Genomic DNA, 20140 nt, shown 5'->3' with positions numbered 1-20140 from the left:
CGACACCAAGCCTCTGTGTTACTGGTGTGTAAGGCTGCGACCTGGTCGTCAGTCCACGCTTTTTCAAAGTTTTATATGGTGGATGTGAGTGCATCTTCGGATGCCTCCATTGGCCGCAGGGTGTTACAGGCGGCAGTTTAAGGTTGGAGTTCCTCCGTTGAGTAACTCCGGTTTTTGTTTGGGGTGTAACCTGTTTTTGCTGTGTTATTTTTCCCACCCCTCGAATTTTTTTGACACTGCTTGGGGACGTCCCTAAGGTCAATGAAGGCTGTGTCCGTCTATGAACGAAAGAGAAAAAAGGATTTTTGTACTCACCGTAAAATCCATTTCTCTGAGTTCATAGACGGACACAGCACCCACCCCTCCTTTGTTTGTACTGCTTGTTACGAACTGAGGCTGCTAAAGCAGGGTGTGGGTTATGCCTGGGGGAGCCACGCCCCCTGGGAGGAGCAGCATGAAGGAAAGTTTTTAACACCTTAAGTGCTGTAGAATTCTGCCTAAATCTCCTGGTAGGAAGAAGCATAACCCTAAGGTCAATGAAGGCTGTGTCCGTCTATGAACTCAGAGAAATGGATTTTACGGTGAGTACAAAAATCCTTTTTTTTAGTTTTCAGCGCTGTCGCACTTTGAATGACAATTGCGCGGTCGTGCAACACTGGACACAAATGAAATCTTTATGTTTTTTCCCCCACAAATGGAGCTTTCTTTTGGTGGTATTTGATCATCTCTGCGTTTTTTATTTTTTGCGCTATAAACAAAAGAAGAGCGACAATTTTTTAAAAAACACAATGGGGTAGATTCATAAAGAAGTTACGCTGGCGTGTCTATTGATACGCCGCGTAACTTCTAGGTTGCTCCGGCGTATCTTTTTTTTCTGTATTCAGAAAACAAGATACACCGGAATTTGGCTAAGATCCGACTGGTGTAAGTCTCTTGCGCCGTCGTATCTTAGTTGCATATTTACGCTGGCCGCTAGGTGGCGCTTTTGTCGATTTACGCAAGGAATATGCAAATTGGGTAGATACGCCGATTCAGAAACGTAACGTCCGCCCCGGCGCATTTTTTTTTACGTCGTTTACGTTAGGCTTTTTCCGGCGTAAAGTTACCCCTGCTATATGAGGCGTATCCTATGTTAAGTATGGACGTCGGGCCAGCGTCAAATTTTCCATCGATTACGTCATTTGTGTAAGTCGTTCACGAATAGGGCTGTGCGTAATTTACGTTCACGTCAAAAGCATTGGCTTTTTGCGGGTTTAATTTGGAGCATGCGCACTGGGTTACGTTTTCACGGACAGCGCATGCGCCGTTAGTCAAAAACGTCATTTACGTGGGGTCATGTTTTATTGACCTAAAACATGCCCACCTCTTCACAATTTGAATTAGGCGCGCTTACGCCGGCAGATTTACGCTACGCCGCCGTAACTTCGGGCGCAGGTTCTTGGTGAATACAGAACCTGCCTCACTAAGTTACGGCAGCGTAGCGTATCTGAGATACGCTACGCCCGCAGAAATTCACGCCAATCTACCTGAATCTACCCCAATATTTTTTACTTTTTGAAAAACATATCAGGGAAACACGATCAATGACGGCGCCACAGTGAAGAACGGGGAAGCTGTTTTTACACACAGCTCTCGTTCTTCAGCTCCGGCGACCGATCGCGGGACTCTAGCGGCGATTGGGTCCCGCGGGCACTGAGCTTCGGACCGTGGCGCGTGCCCGTGACCCACGCCTAGGCACTTAAAGAGGACGTACAGGTATGTGCCTGTGCCCAGCCGTGCCATTCTGCCGACGTATATGTGCAGGAGTCGGTCCTTAAGTGGTTAAAAAAAAATGGGATATTTATTAGGGTTGTCCGAATACCGATACTAGTATCGGTATCGATACCAAGCATTTGCCCGAGTACTTGTACTCGGGCAAATGCTCCCGATGCTTCACCCGATACTTGTACTGTCAGGGGTGATCAGTGCATGGGGAAGTTACAGGCACCGATCACCGCTATATAGTGTATTCCTCCGTGTATTGCCGTGTATTCCTGCCGTGTATTCCTCTGTGTTTCTCTCCCCTTCCATGCTCCTCCTCCACCCCCTGGAACTGTCAGGATGGAGAGTGGGGTAGGAGCCGGTAAATCCGGCTCCTTACTGCTCCGAATGGACAGAGTCGGTGATCACTGACTCGGTCCATTCACATAACTGAAACATCGTAACCTGTGTTTACAATGTTTCAGTTTATGAATGAAGAGAAGACGCTGTCATTCATTTTCAGCACAGCTGAGGCTGCTGAGAAAGGGACTGGGGAATCTGTGTCCCTAGTCCCTTTCTCTGTCTCAAATGGGAGATGTCAGAGGTCTGTTAAGACCCCTGATATCTCACCAAAGCCCCCCAACAGGGCTGAAAAAAAATTAAAAATAAAGAATAATAATTAAAAAAAAAAAGAATAAAAAAATGATTGTAGAAAATAATAAAAAAATAAAAGAAAAAACACACTGATACGGTCCACCCCCCCCCCCCTTAAAAAAAAAAGAAAGCATTATAAATAAATAAATAAATTGTAAAAAAAAATATTGTAAAAAATTAAAAACAAATTGTTAAAGATAAAAAAAAAAAAAAAACTACTGACACATGAGCTGCTGTCACATGAGATTAAAAAAAAGTATCGGTATTCGGTATCGGCGAGTACATGAAAAAAAGTATCGGTACTTGTACTCGGTCTTAAAAAAGTGGTATCGGGACAACCCTAATATTTATGATAGCAAAAAGTAAAAAATATTGTGTTTTTTTATATTTTTTTTTCAAAATTGTTGCTCTATTTTTGTTTATAACACAAAAAATAAAAATCGCAGAGGTGATCAAATACCACCAAAAGAAATCTCTATTTGTGGGGGGAAAAAAAAGGACGCCAATTTTGTTTGGGAGCCACGTGGCACGACCGCGCAATTGTCAGTTAAAGAGACGCAGCGCCGGAAGCTGAAATTTGGCCTGGGCAGGAAGGGGGGGTATATGTGCCCAGTAAGCAAGTGGTTAAAGTTGCTGCGACTTTGAAAAGGTGCCTGCACTACTTTGGTGCGACTTTTGATGCGACTTGGATCCATTGAGCGTAAAGTCGGATCAAAGCCGCCCTGGAAGTCGTGCGACTTTGGAGAAGCGCTAGTGTGGAATGGAGCTTAATGGCTTCAAAATATTCTTCAATGACGAGCATTGTCATCTTTTTTTTTTTTTTTCTTTTTTACTGCACAGTTTACCAGCGTTGTAAAAACATCAGTGAGTCTGTATTTTGTGTTGTGTTTTAGGCAGAGATTATAGAGACCTCTCAGTGTGGGAAATAGATTGCTATAGTCAGAAATAATGCCTCTGGTAACAGTTTCCTCTCCCTGGCTGCAGGTCAGATCTCTACAATGTACATCTACCTAAAACATTCATGCAGAAGTGGAAACGCTGCAGTAAAATTCTGCGCACTCAGCAGCTGCAGCAAAGTGTTTCTGGCCTGGAAGTTTCTGAGCGGCGGCGGCGGCGGGAGGATGAAATAAACCCGCGTCTGATCTGTTTTGTAATTGCAGAGTAGAAGGGCTGTCCGCATTGTACTGCAGAGGAAAACACTAATATTCATCATTTGTAGTTCCTTATCTGTTATAGAACTGCAGATTAGAGCTTTTCTATTGGTCGGGCACTACAGCATGTCTGGCAGATGTTACTACAACTAATCTCACAACTGCAATAGCACAAGGGACACAATGCAGTCTGACGGCATGAAGCTTTGTTCAGCCAACTCAAGCAGTTCATAAGTTTATTTAGAATACAATAATAATATATCAAGAGGAAAACTCACCCGAGCTCTACCGCTATATAGTACAGTTGGGGTGTAGAGTAGTCGGTGCTCTGGCTAATTAACCACTTGCTTACTGGGCACATATACCCCCTCCTGCCCCAGGTGAAATTTCAGCTTCCGGCACTGCGTCGCTTTAACTAACAATTGCGCGGTCGTGAGACGTGGCTCCCAAATAAAATTGACGTCCTTTTTTTCCCCACAAATAGAGCTTTCTTTTGGTGGTATTTGATTGCCTGTGCGGTTTTTCTTTTTTGCGCTATAAACAAAAAAGAGCGACAATTTTGAAAAAAATACAATATTTTTTACTTGTTGCTATAATAAATGCCAATTAAAAAAAAAAAAAAAAAACATTTTTTTTTCCTCAGTCTAGGCCGATACGTATTCTTCTACATATTTTTGGTAAAAAAAAAAAAATCGCAATAAGCGACTGGTTTGCGCAGAAGTTATAGCGACTACAAAATAGGGGACAGAATTATTATTTTTTTATTATTTTTTTTTTTTACTAGAAATGGCGGCGATCTGCGATTTTTATTGGGACTGCAACGTTATGGCGGACACTTCGGACACTTTTGACACATTTTTGGCGCCATTCACATTTATACTGCGATCAGTGCTATAAATATGCACTAATTACAGTATAAATGTGACTGGCATTGAAGGGGTTAACACTAGGGGGTGAGGAAGGGGTTAAATGTATTCCCTGCATTGTGTTCTAACTGTGGGTGGAGGGGGGGTGACTGGGGGGGGGGGTGACCAATCTATGTCCCTATGTACAAGAGACACAGATCGGTCTCCTCTTCAGAGACAGCACCGCTGTCTCTGTGTAAAACGGCAATGAGAGATGATCTCATATGTTTACATATGAGATCATCTCTCATTGGTCGCACAGATCGCATCGCAAACGGCCACTCTGATTGGCCGTTCGCGGCGATCTGTAATTGGCTGTGAACAAGGGACACTGCCAACACAGAGTTTCCCCGCTGCGCACTCTGGAGCGCGCGCGGGGAACGTGCAAAGAGACGGATGTCAATTGACGTCCAGTTGGATTTTGGGATCCGCGCTGTAGCCGTCATTTGACTATAGCGCAGATCCCAAGCGGTTAAAGGGTTACTAAAGGTTCGAATATTAACCACTTAAGACCCGGACCTTTAGGCAGGTAAAGGACCTGGCCAAGTGTTTGCGATTCGGCACTGCGTCGCTTTAACTGACAATTGCGCGGTCGTGCGAGGTTAAAGCGGGAGTTCACCCGAATTTTTTTTTTTTAACATTAGATTGATGCTCATTTTTGGAAGGGGAATCGGGTAGTTTTTTTAAAATCCAAGCAGTACTTACCGTTTTAGAGATGCATCTTCTCCGCCGCTTCCGGGTATGGGTCTTCGGGACTGGGCGTTCCTATTTGATTGACAGCCTTCCGAGAGGCTTCCGACGGTCGCATACATCGCGTCACGAGTAGCCGAAAGAAGCCGAAGGCCGGTGCGGCTCTATACGGCGCCTGCGCACCGACGTTCGGCTGCTTTCAGAAAATCGTGACGCGATGTATGCGACCGTCGGAAGCCTCTCGGAAGACTGTCAATCAAAATAGGAATGCCCAGTCCCGCAGCCCATACCCGGAAGTGGCGGAGAAGATCCGATATGGCCGATATGTATTCTTCTACATATTTTTGGTAAAAAAAAAATTGCAATAAGCGTTTATCGATTGGTTTGCGCAAAATTTATAGTGTTTACAAAATAGGGGATAGTTTTATTGCATTTTTATAAATTATAATTTTTTTACTACTAATGGCGGCTATCAGCAATTTTTTTTTTCGTGACTGCTACATTATGGCGGACACTTCGGAAAATGTTGACACATTTTTGGGATTTTTGTCCTTTTCACAGCAAAAAATGCACTGATTACTGTGAAAATGACAATTGCAGTTTGGGAGTTAACCACAAGGGGGCGCTGTAGGGGTTAAGTGTGACCTCATTTGTTTTTCTAACTGTAGGAGAGGGGGCTGGACGTGTGACGTCATTGATCGTGTTTCCCTATATCAGGGAACACACGATCAATGAAGCTTCCACTGTGAAGAACGGGGAAGCTGTGTTTACACACGCCTCTCCCCGTTCTTCAGCTCCGGGGACCGATCGGGTCCCTCGGCCGTGGTCACGGAGCTTCGGACCGGGTCGTGGGCGCGCGCCGCGGGTGTGCGCCCGCGACCCACGGCTGGGCACTTAAAGAGGACGTACATGTATGTGCCTGTGCCCAGCCGTGCCATTCTGCCGATGTATATGTGCAGGAGGCGGTCCTTAAGTGGTAAAAAAAAAAAATGTCATACTTACCTCCGCTCTGCAGCTCGTTTTGCACAGAGTGGCTCCGAACCTCGTCTTCTGGGGTCCCTCGGCGGCTGTCTCAGCTCCTCCCTCGCATCAGCTAACCCCCCCTGGGAAGCACTTTCCCAATGGGGTTACCTTGCCGGCGGGCTCCCGAGTCCTGTATTTAGCGTCCATAGCCAGCAACTACAGGACCCCCCCCCCCCCCCCCCCCCCCCCCCCCCCCCCCGGCCCTCTCGTCATTGGAGTTGAGCCAAAGGCTGCGCTGCTATCAATCTATCCTATGAAGAGCCCAGACGAGAAGCCAGCACGTTTACGACGTGGGACTTTCAGGTAAGTAAACGGGGGGGCTGGGGGGCCTGGAAGCATCGGATGTTTTTTCACCTTAACCACTTAAGGACCCCTTCACGCCGATATATGTCGGCAGAATGGCACGGCTGGGCACAATCGCATACCTGTACATGTCTCTTTAAGGCCAGCCGTGGGGTCGCGAGGGCGCCTCCGGCGGCGTGCTCGCGACCCGGTCCGAAGCTGAAGAACGGGGAGAGGTGAGTGTAAACACACCTTCCCTGTTCATCATTGTGGCAGTGTCATTGATCGTATGTTCCCTGATATAGAGAAAGACGATCAGTGACATCACACGTCCAGCCCCGCCCCCTACAGTTAGAAACACATATGAGGTCACACTTAACCCACACAGCGCCCCCTAGTGGTTAACTCCCAGACTGCAATTGTCATTTTCACAGTAATCCGTGCATTTTTATAGCACTTTTTGCTGTGAAAATGACAATGGTCCCAAAAATGTGTCAAAAGTGTCCGCCATAATGTCGCAGTCACGAAAAAAAACGCTGATCGCCGCCATTAGTAGTAAAAATAATAATAAAAATGCAATAAAACTATCCCCAATTTTGTAAACGCTATAAATTTTGCGCAAACCAACCGATAAACGCTTATTGCGATTTGCTGAAGACAAGCAGACTAAGGACATGGATTACTGGAACCGTGTCCTGTGGTCTGATGAGACAAGATAAAGGTATTTGGTGTCAGATGGTGTCAGGCGTGTGTGGGGGGGAGGGGACCAGGTGAGGAGGACAAAGACAAGTGTGTCTTGTCTACAGTCAGGCATGGTGGGGGGAGTGTCATGGTCTGGGGCTGCATGAGTGCTGCCGGCACTGGGGGGGCTACAGATCATTGAGGGGACCATGAATGCCAACATGTACTGTGACATACTGAAGCAGAGCATGATCCCTTCCCTTCAGAGACTGGACCGCAGGGGAGTATTCCAACATGATAACCACCCCAAACATACCCCCTAGACCACCACTGCCTTGCTGAAGAAGCTGAGGGTAAAGGTGATGGACTGGCAAAGCGTCTCCAGACCTAAACCCTACTGATCATCTGTGGGGGGGGGAAGGGGGAGGAGCGCAAGGTCTCCAACATCCCCCAGCTCTGTGATGTCATCATGGGGAGGGGAAAAGGACTCCAGAGACAACATGTGAAGCTCTGGTGACCTCCATGCCCAACAGGGTTGGAAAATAATGGCGGCCAAACAAAATATTGACACTTTGGGCCTAATTTGGACATTTTCACTTAGGGGTGTACTGACTTTTGCTGCCAGCGGTTTAGACATTAATGGCTGTATGTTGAGTTATTTTGAGGGGAGGGCAAATTTACATCATTATACAAGCTGTACACTCACTACACAACATTGGAGATACAAATTGTCATTTCTTCAGTGTTGTCACATGAAAAGATACAAGAAAAGATTTACACCAATGTGAGGGGTGTACTTACATAGACACACACAGTATCTCACAAAAGTATGTATGTGTGTGCGTGTGTCTATAAATAAATATATATATATATATAATGGGCTAGATTCATAGAGAGTTACGCCGGCGTATCTACTGATACGCCGTCGTAACTCTGAATCTACGCTGACGTAAATTTAAGCGCATTCTGCTGGAAACCAGATACGCTTAAATTAGGCTAAGATACGAGCGGCGTAAGTCTCCTACGCCGCCGTATCTTAGTTGCATATTTACGCTGGCCGCTAGGTGGCGCTTCCGTCGATTTCAGCATAGAATATGCAAATGAGCTAGATACGCCGATTCAGAAACGTACGTGTGCCCGGTGGATTTTTTTACGTCGTTTGCGTAAGGCTTTTTCCGGCGTAACGTTACTCCTGCTATATGAGGCATAGCCAATGTTAAGTATGGACGTCGGGACAGCGCCGAATTTTGCGTCGTTTGCGTAAGTCGTTCGGGAATAGGGCTGGGCGTAAATTACGTTCACGTCGAAAGCATTGACTATTTGCAACGTGATTAAGAGCATGCGCACTGGGAGCATGCGCCGTTCGTGAGAAACGTCATTTACGTGGGGTCATGTTTTATTTCCATAAAACACGCCCACCTCTTGACAATTTGAATTTGGCGCGCTTACGCCGGCAGATTTACGCTACGCCGCCGCAACTTACGGAGCAAGTGCTTTGTGAATACTGCACTTGCCTCTCTAAATTGCGGCGGCGTAGCGTAAATAACATACGCTACGCCCGCACAATTTTACGTCGCCCTACCTGAATCTAGCCCAAAATATATATAATTATCTAAATTAGAAATAAATAGAAAATGTACAATTTTCATACCACATTATAATGTGCATTGAAGTTTGCCATGAAATTGACCAATTTACTGTCTTGTGTGTTGGTAAGTGTCCATGTTGTGTCCTCTCAGGGCTGCGATCTCTACTGAGCAAGCAGTGGACTGGAAAAGGTTTTGGCCGAGAGCTCAGCCGGCTCCTGGATCTGCTCTACTCCACGTCTTACCAGCAGCAGGAGATGCAGGTAATGAACACAAGGTGTAAATATAGGAAGGATTTCACTGCCCATTCCAGGTGACGTTCGCAGTGATGTGTGTCGGGTGCAACCTGGGAAGCATCTGATTTTTTATTTTTTTTTCTAAACAAATGTCCGATGTGTCCGCCATAATGTCGCAGTCGCGATAAATATCACTGCCGACCATTACGAATTAAAAAAAAATAATAATTAGGAAAAATGCCATAAAACTATCCCCTATTTTGTAGACGCTATAACTTTTGCGCAAACCAGTCGATAAACGCTTAGCCCATCCCCCCTACAGTTAGAACACATCCCTAGGACACACTTAACCACTTCAGCGCCCCCTACTCGTTAACCCCTTCACTGCCAGTGTCATTTTCACAGCAAACAGTGCGTTTTTATAGCACTGATCGCTGTATAAAAGACAATGGCCCAGATTCACAGAGTGTGGGCGCACATTACGCCGACGTAGAGTAACCACTGTTCGCTACGCCAACGCAGTGCAGAGAGGCAAGCAATGCATTCAGCAAGCCAGTGCTCCCAATGCTGGGATTCGAAGGCGTACGCCGGCGTAGGTGGAAGTGGGCGTGACCCATGCAAATGATGGTCCGACCGCCAGACAGATATGTATCGCGAACTGCGCATGCGCCGTGACGTGGACGCATCCCCCTGCGCCTGCTCACAACCACGTTGGAAAAACTGCCTAAACTACGCCGGATCACTGCGTACGGCGTGAACGTAACCTACGCCCAGCCAGACACACGTCCAACGTAAAATACGCCGGCTTGTGTTCCCTGGTGCAGACCTTTGCATGTCTGCTGCCGGGTTGCACCTCCCTTATGGGGAATAACTTTACGCCGACGTACAACTTACGCGCACATCGCGTAGCCTGCGTCGGGTGCACGCAGGTTCGTAAATCTGCGTATTTCCCTCATTTGCATGTTTGAATGGCTAATCAATGGGAGCGAAATCATGCACCCAGCCTAAATGTGCGCCCACCCTACGCCGGCCTAAGCAAGATACGTTGGCGGGGTGTAGCCTGGTTTTAGGCGCATATCTGTTTGTGGGTCTGGCGCGCAGATACGACGGTGCACATTTGCACTTACGTCGGCGTAACTTGTTATACGTCGGCGTAAGTGCTTCGTGAATCTGGGCCGATATTCCCAAAAAGTTGGCAAAAGTGTCCGATGTGTCCGCCATAATGTTGCAGTTACGATAAAAATCGCAGATCGCCGCCATTACTAGTAAAGAAAAATGTATTCTATCCCCTATTTTGTAGACGCTATGGCCTGGATTCACAAAGCACTTGCGCCAACGTATCTCCAGATACGCCGCGTAAGTGCAAATATGCGCCGTCGTATCTGTGCGACGTGCCTAAAAACGGGCTTCATTCCACCAGTGTAACTTGCCTACGCCGGCGTAGAGTGGGCGCATATTTACGCTGGACGCATTTGGCGCTCCCATTGATTTTCTATTCAAATATGCAAACGAGGGAGATACGGCGATTCACGATCGTACGTGCGCAGGCTATGCGATGTGCGCGTAAGTCGTACGTCCGGCGTAAAGTTATTCCCCATAAAGGAGGTGTAACTCAGCAGCATCCATGCAAAGGGCTGCACCAGGGAACACAAGCTGGCGTATTTTACGTAGTTTACGTGGTACGTGAATAGGGCTGGGCGTAGGTTACGTTCACACCGTAGGCAGTGATCTGGCGTGTCTTAGGCAGTTGTTCCGACGTATTTGTGAGCATGCGCACTGTGATGCGTCCACGGGACGGCGCATGCGCTGTTCATAATGCGGATCTGTCTGGCGCTCGGCCCATCATTTGCATGACTCACGCCCACTTCCACCTACGCCGGCTTACGCCTAGGAAATCTAGCACAGTTTTGGGAGTGCTTTGTGAATTCAGTGCTTGCCTCTATGCGATGCGTCGGCATAGCGTACAGGAGATACGCTACGGCGGCATAAATGTGCGCCGATGTCGGTGAATCTGGGCCTATAACTTTTGCGCAAACCAATCAATATACGCTTATTGCGATTTCTTTTTTTTTTTTTCACCAACAATATGTAGAAGAATACGTATCGGTCTAAACTGAGGGGAAAAAAATGTTTATAGATATTTTTGGGGGATATTTATTATAGCAAAAAGTAAAAAATATAGAATTTTTTTTTTAAATTGTCGCCCTATTTTCGTTTATAGCGAAAAAAATAAAAGGGCGATCAAATACTACCAAAATAAAGCTCTATTTGTGGGGGGGGGGGGGGACGCCATCAGGAAGGCGGTAAAAATCTTCCGGGGCTGAAGCGGTTAAAGCACACTGCACTTGGTCACATGACCACTAGAAACCATTAATAATAAAAGGGTATCTTGCAATTTTTTTATTGCAAATCTGAAAACGATTTGACGTTCTCCTATTCCTGAAGCTCACCCTGTTTAATTCTGATGCTTCCAGTCACATCGGCTCTACATTTTTTGCACCACTGACTTCTTGAAAAGCGAAAGACAAGTTCTACTGGGGGGGGGGGGGGGGGGGTTGGGAGTGGAGCAGCTGCATTGTAGAGAGAACCTCTTCCCCCCCCCCCCCCCATTATTCTGTAAATGAATGTATTTTCAGTTTCTGGTACTTTGCTGTCTTACCTGAATTTTTTGATTTTGTGTGAACAGAGACTACACCACGCCGCCCTCACAATACAGGCGGTGTGGAGGGGATTCTTGGTGCGGAGGAGGGTGAAGACGCTGCCGCGGGTGGTGACATCGCTACAGAGAAGCTTTAGGTATGAACATCTGTGAAATAATATTCCTACAACTCCCTCAGGGACACAGAGGGGGTTATTTACCGTATTTATCTGGGTATACGGCGCCCCTGCATATAACGCACACCCCAAGCTTAGCAAGGGAAAAAAAAGAAAACGTACATTTTTGCCCTGCGTCCATCGGCGGCCTTGTCCGGCGTCCGTCTGCGGCCTTGTCCGGCGTCCGTCTGCGGCCTTGTGTGTGTCCGTCTGCGGCTTCCTTGCGCGGGGTCCGTCTGCGGCTTTGGAGGTGTCCGTCTGCGGCCTCCATCCAGGTGTCCGTCCCCATCCAGCGTGTCCGTCTGCGGCCTCCGTCCAGGTGAGCGTGTCCGGTGTTCGTTTTTGGATTTTGGCGCGAGCCGAGCCGGATTTTCTGTGTGTTCGGCTCCTCTCGGCTTGTCTCGGCTTCTCTCGGCCCCTATCGCGTGGCTGCGGGCGGAGCCGAGCGTGGCCTAGCCGAGTGCGCAGTACGCTCGGCTCGGCTGTTGGACGCGGCGGGCGGAGCTGAGCCCAGCCGATTATGCAGTACACTCGGCTCGGCTCCCGGAGAGACAGCGGGGATCGGCGTATATCGCGCACCCACAATTTCACCCTGATTTTAAGAGGAAAAAAGTGCGCTGTACACGCCGATAAATACGGTACTAAAACTGGTGCACACAGAATCTGGTTCAACTGTGCATAGTAATCAATTGGCTTCTAACTTCAGCTTGTTCACTTAACCCCTCCACGCCGACCGCACGCAAATTTACGTTCATGGCTTGAAGAGGTTAAACCAAGGTGATGTCTGCAGCTGTAGGCATCATCCCAGTACCATTTTTTTTTTTTTAGAGCTGGGGGTTGGCTTTTTAGTGATGGCAATCGATGCGACTAATAGCCACTCGGCTGTTCTCCTAAAGGATCGGGAGGGGGCTGTTCCGCCGCTTGAACGTTCTTACCGGCGATGAGAGGGGACGTCCGTCCCCCCTCCCGCCACCCTTCTGGTGCTTCTACCGACAGTCTACCACCATTCTAATGCATATATCTGGATCGAGAGGGGCTCAGGTAAGTATAAGGGGGGGGGGCTGAGGGAGGAGCTTCACCCACAAGGTATTAACCTTAATTCATAGAATGCATAAGACAGCGGTGTCAAACTCAATTTCATGGCGGGCCGCATCAGCATTATGATTGCCCTCGAAAGGACCGGTTGTATCTGTAAGATTAGATGTCCAGCCTAGAAAGTCAAACTGAATAATGAGGGTGTGAAATAGTCTATGAAGGCCTCTGAAAGTAAATTTTTCTCATTATTAACTTTTAGAGCAAAAAGAGAGCAAGAAATGACTCAACTGAAGAGACAGAAAGAGGAAGAGGAACTGCGGGAGCAACTGCACCTGCAGAGACTCCGAGCCATGAGGGTGTTCCGGGAGAAGCAGCTCACTCTGCTGGAGATCGTCCATGCAGGTAATCGCTGACACCCCCCCCCCCCCCAACTGCTCTCTGAGACAGGTAATCACTGACACCCCCCCCCCCCCCACACACACACACACACACACACACACTGCTCTCTGAGACAGGTAATCACTGACACCCCCCCCCCACTGCTCTCTGAGACAGGTAATCACTGACCCCCCCCCCCCACTGCTCTCTGAGACAGGTAATCGCTGACACCCCCCCCCCCCCACTGCTCTCTGAGACAGGTAATCACTGACCCCCCACTGCTCTCTGAGACAGGTAATCACTGACCCCCCCCCACTGCTCTCTGAGACAGGTAATCACTGACACCCCCCGCACTGCTCTCTGAGACAGGTAATCACTGACACCCCCCACTACTCCCTGAGACAGGTAATCACTGACACCCCCCCCACTGCTCCCTGATACAGGTAATCACTGACCCCCCCCCCCTACTGCTCCCTGATACAGGTAATCACTGACCCCCCCCCCCTACTGCTCCCTGATACAGGTAATCACTGCCCCCCCCCCCTACTGCTCGCCGATACAGGTAATCACTGACCCCCCACTGCTCCCTGAGACGGGTAATCACTGATCCCCCCCCCACACTGCTCCCTGAGACGGGTAATCACTGACCCCCACACTGCTCCCTGAGATGGGTAATCACTGACCCCCCCACTGCTCTCTGATACAGGTAATCACTGACCCCCCCCCCCCCCACTGCTCTCTGGTACAGGTAATCACTGACCCCCACACTGCTCCCTGAGACGGGTAATCACCGACCCCCCCCACTGCTCCCTGAGACAGGTAATCACTGACACCCCCCACTACTCCCTGAGACAGGTAATCACTGACCCCCCCCCCCCCCCTCCACACTGCTCCCTGAGATGGGTAATCACTGACCCCCCCCACTGCTCCCTGAGACAGGTAATCACTAACCCCCCCCCCCCACTGCTCTCTGAGACAGGTAATCACTGACCCCCCCCCCCCCACTGCTCTCTGAGACAGGTAATCACTGACACCCCCCCCACTGCTCTCTGAGACAGGTAATCACTGACCCCCCCCCCCCCACTGCTCCCTGATACAGGTAATCACTGACCCCCCCCCCCTACTGCTCGCCGATACAGGTAATCACTGACCCCCCACTGCTCCCTGAGACGGGTAATCACTGACCCCCCCCCCCCCCCACACTGCTCCCTGAGACGGGTAATCACTTACCCCCACACTGCTCCCTGAGACGGGTAATCACTGACCCCCACACTGCTCTCTGATACAGGTAATCACTGACCCCCCCCACTGCTCTCTGGTACAGGTAATCACTGACCCCCACACTGCTCCCTGAGACGGGTAATCACCGACCCCCCCCACTGCTCCCTGAGACAGGTAATCACTGACCCCCCCCCCCCCCCCACTACTCCCTGAGACAGGTAATCACTGACCCCCCCCCCCCCCTCCACACTGCTCCCTGAGACGGGTAATCACTGACCCCCCCCCCCCCACTACTCCCTGAGACAGGTAATCACTGACCCCCCCCCCCTCCACACTGCTCCCTGAGACGGGTAATCACTGACCCCCCCACTGCTCTCTGATACAGGTAATCACTGACCCCCCCCCCCCCACTGCTCTCTGATACAGGTAATCACTGACCCCCCCCCCCCCACTGCTCTCTGATACAGGTAATCACTGACACCCCCCCCCCCCACTGCTCCCTGATACAGGTAATCACTGACCCCCCCCCCTACTGCTCCCTGATACAGGTAATCACTGACCCCCCCCCCCTACTGCTCCCTGATACAGGTAATCACTGACACCCCCCCCCCCCACTGCTCCCTGATACAGGTAATCACTGACCCCCCCCCTACTGCTCCCTGATACAGGTAATCACTGACACCCCCCCCCCCCACACTGCTCCCTGAGACGGGTAATCACTGACCCCTTCCCCCCCCCCCCACTGCTCTCTGATACAGGTAATCACTGACACCCCCCCCCCCCCCCTGCTCTCTGATACAGGTAATCACTGACACCCCCCCCCCCCCCACTGCTCTCTGATACAGGTAATCACTGACACCCCCCCCCCCCCCCCCACTGCTCCCTGATACAGGTAATCACTGACCCCCCCCCTACTGCTCCCTGATACAGGTAATCACTGACCCCCCCCCCCCTACTGCTCCCTGATACAGGTAATCACTGACCCCCCCCCCCTACTGCTCGCCGATACAGGTAATCACTGACCCCCCACTGCTCCCTGAGACGGGTAATCACTGACCCCCACACTGCTCCCTGAGATGGGTAATCACTGACCCCCCCACTGCTCTCTGATACAGGTAATCACTGACCCCCCCCCCACTGCTCTCTGGTACAGGTAATCACTGACCCCCACACTGCTCCCTGAGACGGGTAATCACCGACCCCCCCACTGCTCCCTGAGACAGGTAATCACTGACCCCCCCCCCCCACTACTCCCTGAGACAGGTAATTCACTGACCCCCCCCCCCCCCCTCCACACTGCTCCCTGAGACGGGTAATCACTGACCCCCCCCACTGCTCCCTGAGACGGGTAATCACTGACCCCCCCCACTGCTCCCTGAGACAGGTAATCACTGCCCCCCCCCCCCCCACTGCTCTCTGAGACAGGTAATCACTGACCCCCCCCCCCCCCCACTGCTCTCTGAGACAGGTAATCACTGACCCCCCCCCCCACTGCTCTCTGAGACAGGTAATCACTGACCCCCCCCCCCCCCCACTGCTCCCTGATACAGGTAATCACTGACCCCCCCCCCCCCCTACTGCTCGCCGATACAGGTAATCACTGACCCCCCACTGCTCCCTGAGACGGGTAATCACTGACCCCCACACTGCTCTCTGGTACAGGTAATCACTGACCCCCACACTGCTCCCTGAGACGGGTAATCACCGACCCCCCCCACTGCTCCCTGAGACAGGTAATCACTGACCCCCCCCCCCCCCCCCACTACTCCCTGAGACAGGTAATCACTGACCCCCCCCCCCCCTCCACACTGCTCCCTGAGACGGGTAATCACTGACCCCCCCCCCCCCCACTACTCCCTGAGACGGGTAATCACTGACCCCCCCACTGCTCTCTGATACAGGTAATCACTGACCCCCCCCCCCCCCACTGCTCTCTGATACAGGTAATCACTGACCCCCCCCCCCCCACTGCTCTCTGATACAGGTAATCACTGACCCCCACACTGCTCCCTGAGACGGGTAATCACTGACCCCTTCCCCCCCCCCCACTGCTCTCTGATACAGGTAATCACTGACACCCCCCCCCCCCCCACTGCTCTCTGATACAGGTAATCACTGACACCCCCCCCCCCCCACTGCTCTCTGATACAGGTAATCACTGACACCCCCCCCCCCCCCCCCCACTGCTCCCTGATACAGGTAATCTGGTAGCGTAGATACAGATGACAGCAGAAGCGACAAGAACAATCAGCTAGAGAGAAAACAATAATCTGGCCAACAGGAAGTGCAAAGGCATGGCTTAAATTGGAAGTTTATGGGGGGGGGGGGGGGGGCAAAGCATTCAAAGGTAACGAGAACCAAGGTTCAAGGCAAGGTTATTCAATGAATTGTCCAGGGAGCTTTCCAGCATCCCAGGTGGCTTCGCAAGAAGGGACATCGCAAGACACGGCATCGTGTCTGGACGTCAGATCTGGACCCGGGTCGTGTCTGGACGTCAGATCTGGACCCGGGTCTGAACCTGCCAAGGTTCAGACCCGGGTCCAGATCTGACGTCCAGACACGACTGTAACCTGATATATACAGATGTATGTATTCAATAAATAAAGGTAAAGAGAGCAGAGCTGACCATCTACATTCAGTGTCTAATAATGCATGTATATAGAAAGTGGGTGAAAGTCCACAGGATCATCAATTGAAACGATCAGTTGAGCCCATATGGGTAGATTAATTATTCATCGTGACAGGTTATTCCAACACATAAAAAACATGCTTACCAGATGGCAAGCTTGGAGAGCTTGTGGATAATACCCAGCCAGGGCCTTTATCCTGGGCAGAAATCTGATGCCAGCTCTAAGATGGATCTCACTAGTGGCGGCTGGTGATCAAAATTTTTGAGGGGGGCGCAAACAAACTGAAAAACAAAACATCAAGCGCCGCCACTGTGCCCATCAAGCGCCGCCACTGTGCCCATCAAGCGCCGCCACTGTGCCCATCAAGCGCCGCCACTGTGCCCATCAAGCGCCGCCACTGTGCCCATCAAGCGCCGCCACCGTGCCCATCAAGCGCAGCTACTCTACCCATACATTGCTGACACTGTGCTATCAAACGCAGCTACTGTACCCATCAATTGCCGCTACTGTGCCCCATCAAATGCTGCCAGTGTGCCCCCCCGCCCAGCACTTACCTGTCTCTGCCCTGTCCTCCACACTCCGTGTCCTCATGTCTTCTCCCATTCTCTTCCTGTCCTCTGCTATGATTGGATGCCTGATAGGTATCCAATCACAACGCCGGTCGCTTCAGTCAGTCAGGTTACAGGGTAACCAGACCTGAGCATCCTGATTGGCTGAGAGGCAGGTCAGTGTTGGGGAAGCATTTTCTTCGCTTCCCTAACACAACACTGTGTAAACAGCGAACGCACAGCATTGCGCCAGCTGTTTCACCAATTTGGAAGCCTATTAGCTCTAATCAGGATGGCTCTAACCGGGCACTTCCAAAAAAAAACGCAGCTGTAATTCAGATGCCCGGCTTTTGACAAGGGGCCGGACACCTGAAATGGGGGCGGCGACAATAGATAGATTCATGCAATGCATGAATCTATCTATTGGTGATAGACAGGTGCAGGAGAGAGAGGGGGAGGCGCTCCTACGCCCTTTATGGACGCGCCGCCACTGGATCTCGCTCTGTGCGGAAAAAGCCAATCGGATGTCTCACCACTCGCGCAAGGAGTACACCTCCACCTCAGCATTCAATGGACAATGAGCCAGGATACCCAAAAAGAAATCTCGCTATAGTGTAAAACCAACTTCACCTTTAATGGTAAAAAATTATATTGCACTTACAGCAGAAAGTAGATAAAAAAGCAAGGAATAAAAAGCCAGCTGGCTTGCATAGACCACCAGTCCTTCCAGGATCTTAGTAACGCAGTGACGTCCCTCCCCTGACGCGTTTCGTCACAAGGTGCATATATTGGGCTTACCTAAAGTTGGCAAAGCTTCACCCCCAACTGTTGTCACATGGTAATGTCCGGAGCTAAGGGATCATTCAGGACTTTAGCTCAGAACAGCTGAGGGTTAAGATGAAGCCCTCCATCGGATCATCTTGCAGCTGAACTGATATTGTACGCTGAAACAAAATCTACATCCAGTAAAATCACACCAGAATGCAACAGTCTCTTCTGTTCTTTGTATTTTGTAACTCCAGCATGGCGTTCCCTGTAAATCACGTACCTTGTTCTGTATTGTGCAGGACAAATGGAGAAGCACATGCAGGAAATCCAGGAGAGGTCTGCCCTGATGGTTCAGAAGCACTGGAGAGGGTATAAAGCCAGGAGACGGTTCCACCTCGAAAAACAAACACTGAAACAGTTTAAGGCAGCCGTCACCATTCAGAGAGCTGTAAGTACTGCCCTGTCTCTGGATCTCCCTTTAAAGCCGAATTTAGATGGACCAAAATTCGTCTGGTTTAGCAAGGACTGGCTGAATTCTGATCCGTCTCTGGGCAGGCTGGTTGTACAAAAGTTGATCCATACACTCAATGTTGATGGGGGAATCCCTCCCATGGAGCTATTGTATTCTGATATGAGGGAGGCTTGCATGTTGTTTTTTTTTTTTTTTTTTACTCCTGTGTCTGGCCTTTATAGTCCGAATTTTCTTCCTCTCCCCCCTTTTTCTGTCTAGTTTAAATTGCAGATGTTGGCCATGTATACCACACGTTTTTATTTTTCTAATATCTACTAGACTTAGAACATCTCCAAATAAGGCCCCTTTCACTGCGACTCTTCCTGCGATTTCGGACATATGACAAGTCGTACCTCATGATTTCCAATGAGTACCATTCATATCTGTGCGACTTCAAGATGCTGCGACTTCAAAGTAGTCCCTGCACTACTTTGGTCCGACTTTGATTGCGATTTGAGGTACATAGACCTCAAGATTACACAGGCATTGCTTAAATTCGCATCAAAATCGCACGACTTTCAGGTCGCACAAGTGTGAAAGGGGCTTAAGATGTATGAAATCTCCCCAGGGTTAGCCTAGTAGACATTGGACAATCCCGAAGGCCTGCTCTATAAAGTGAATAGGAAGTTCTAAGGACAATAAATAACTGAGAGGCCGATATCAAGTCATAGGGAATTGCCCTTAGTATCTCTGACCATTTCCCCTCCTCTCCCCTTTTTCAGGCTCTGAGGTTCCTAAACAGACGCAGACGACTGCGAGAATCATTATCTCCTTGGAAAAAGCACCAGGATCTGAGTGACGAGCAGCGACTGCGGCTCCAGCAGAAAGTGGACACTTATCTTCAGCTCCACCCGGTGAGATCCCCATTACACATAAAATAACTTATGAAAGCCGACTGTAATGGTCAGGGGTTAACGCCGTTTACGATATTCCATTCCACCAACCAAAGACAGCTTCCAACACTCCACAATCCAGCAGACAGGACCCATTGGATTTCCCCCAGAATAACGAGACACAGCTCTGTTCTCTGGTTCCAAACAGATAGGATACTTTAATGGTAAACTCAGGCTTGTTATATACAGTTAGAAGCCCCAAGAAACAATGGCTTAACTCCACCCACAACATGACACAATGGGTGCTCAATACACATTCCTTTAGATAATGACATTCAGATAATCTACATGAACTAATGACTAGTCCTTTACCCAGACGTTCTGACTCCGCGTTAAGCTATTCTCACCTGATACACAATACACATTCCTTTGTAGACGTAATTGACATGCTAAT

General features: G+C 49.8%; 1 protein-coding gene across 1 annotated transcript in view; it reads left to right on the top strand.

Annotated features, from left to right (window-relative positions):
- The window catches only part of IQCB1 (IQ motif containing B1), a 49201-nt gene that overhangs the window by 22817 nt on the left and 6244 nt on the right, over positions 1-20140 (top strand). Inside the window, exons 8-12 of the mRNA XM_040358283.1 lie at positions 8866-8975; positions 11635-11744; positions 13057-13199; positions 18642-18790; positions 19576-19707. Of these exons, the coding sequence (XP_040214217.1) occupies positions 8866-8975; positions 11635-11744; positions 13057-13199; positions 18642-18790; positions 19576-19707 (644 nt within the window). The remainder of the gene's footprint in view (positions 1-8865; positions 8976-11634; positions 11745-13056; positions 13200-18641; positions 18791-19575; positions 19708-20140) is intronic.

Source organism: Rana temporaria, chromosome 6 (assembly GCF_905171775.1).
Source record: "Rana temporaria chromosome 6, aRanTem1.1, whole genome shotgun sequence".
Lineage (NCBI taxonomy): Eukaryota > Metazoa > Chordata > Amphibia > Anura > Ranidae > Rana > Rana temporaria.
The sequence above is the reverse complement of the archived record's forward strand: the minus strand, read 5'-3'. Positions and strand labels throughout refer to the sequence as shown.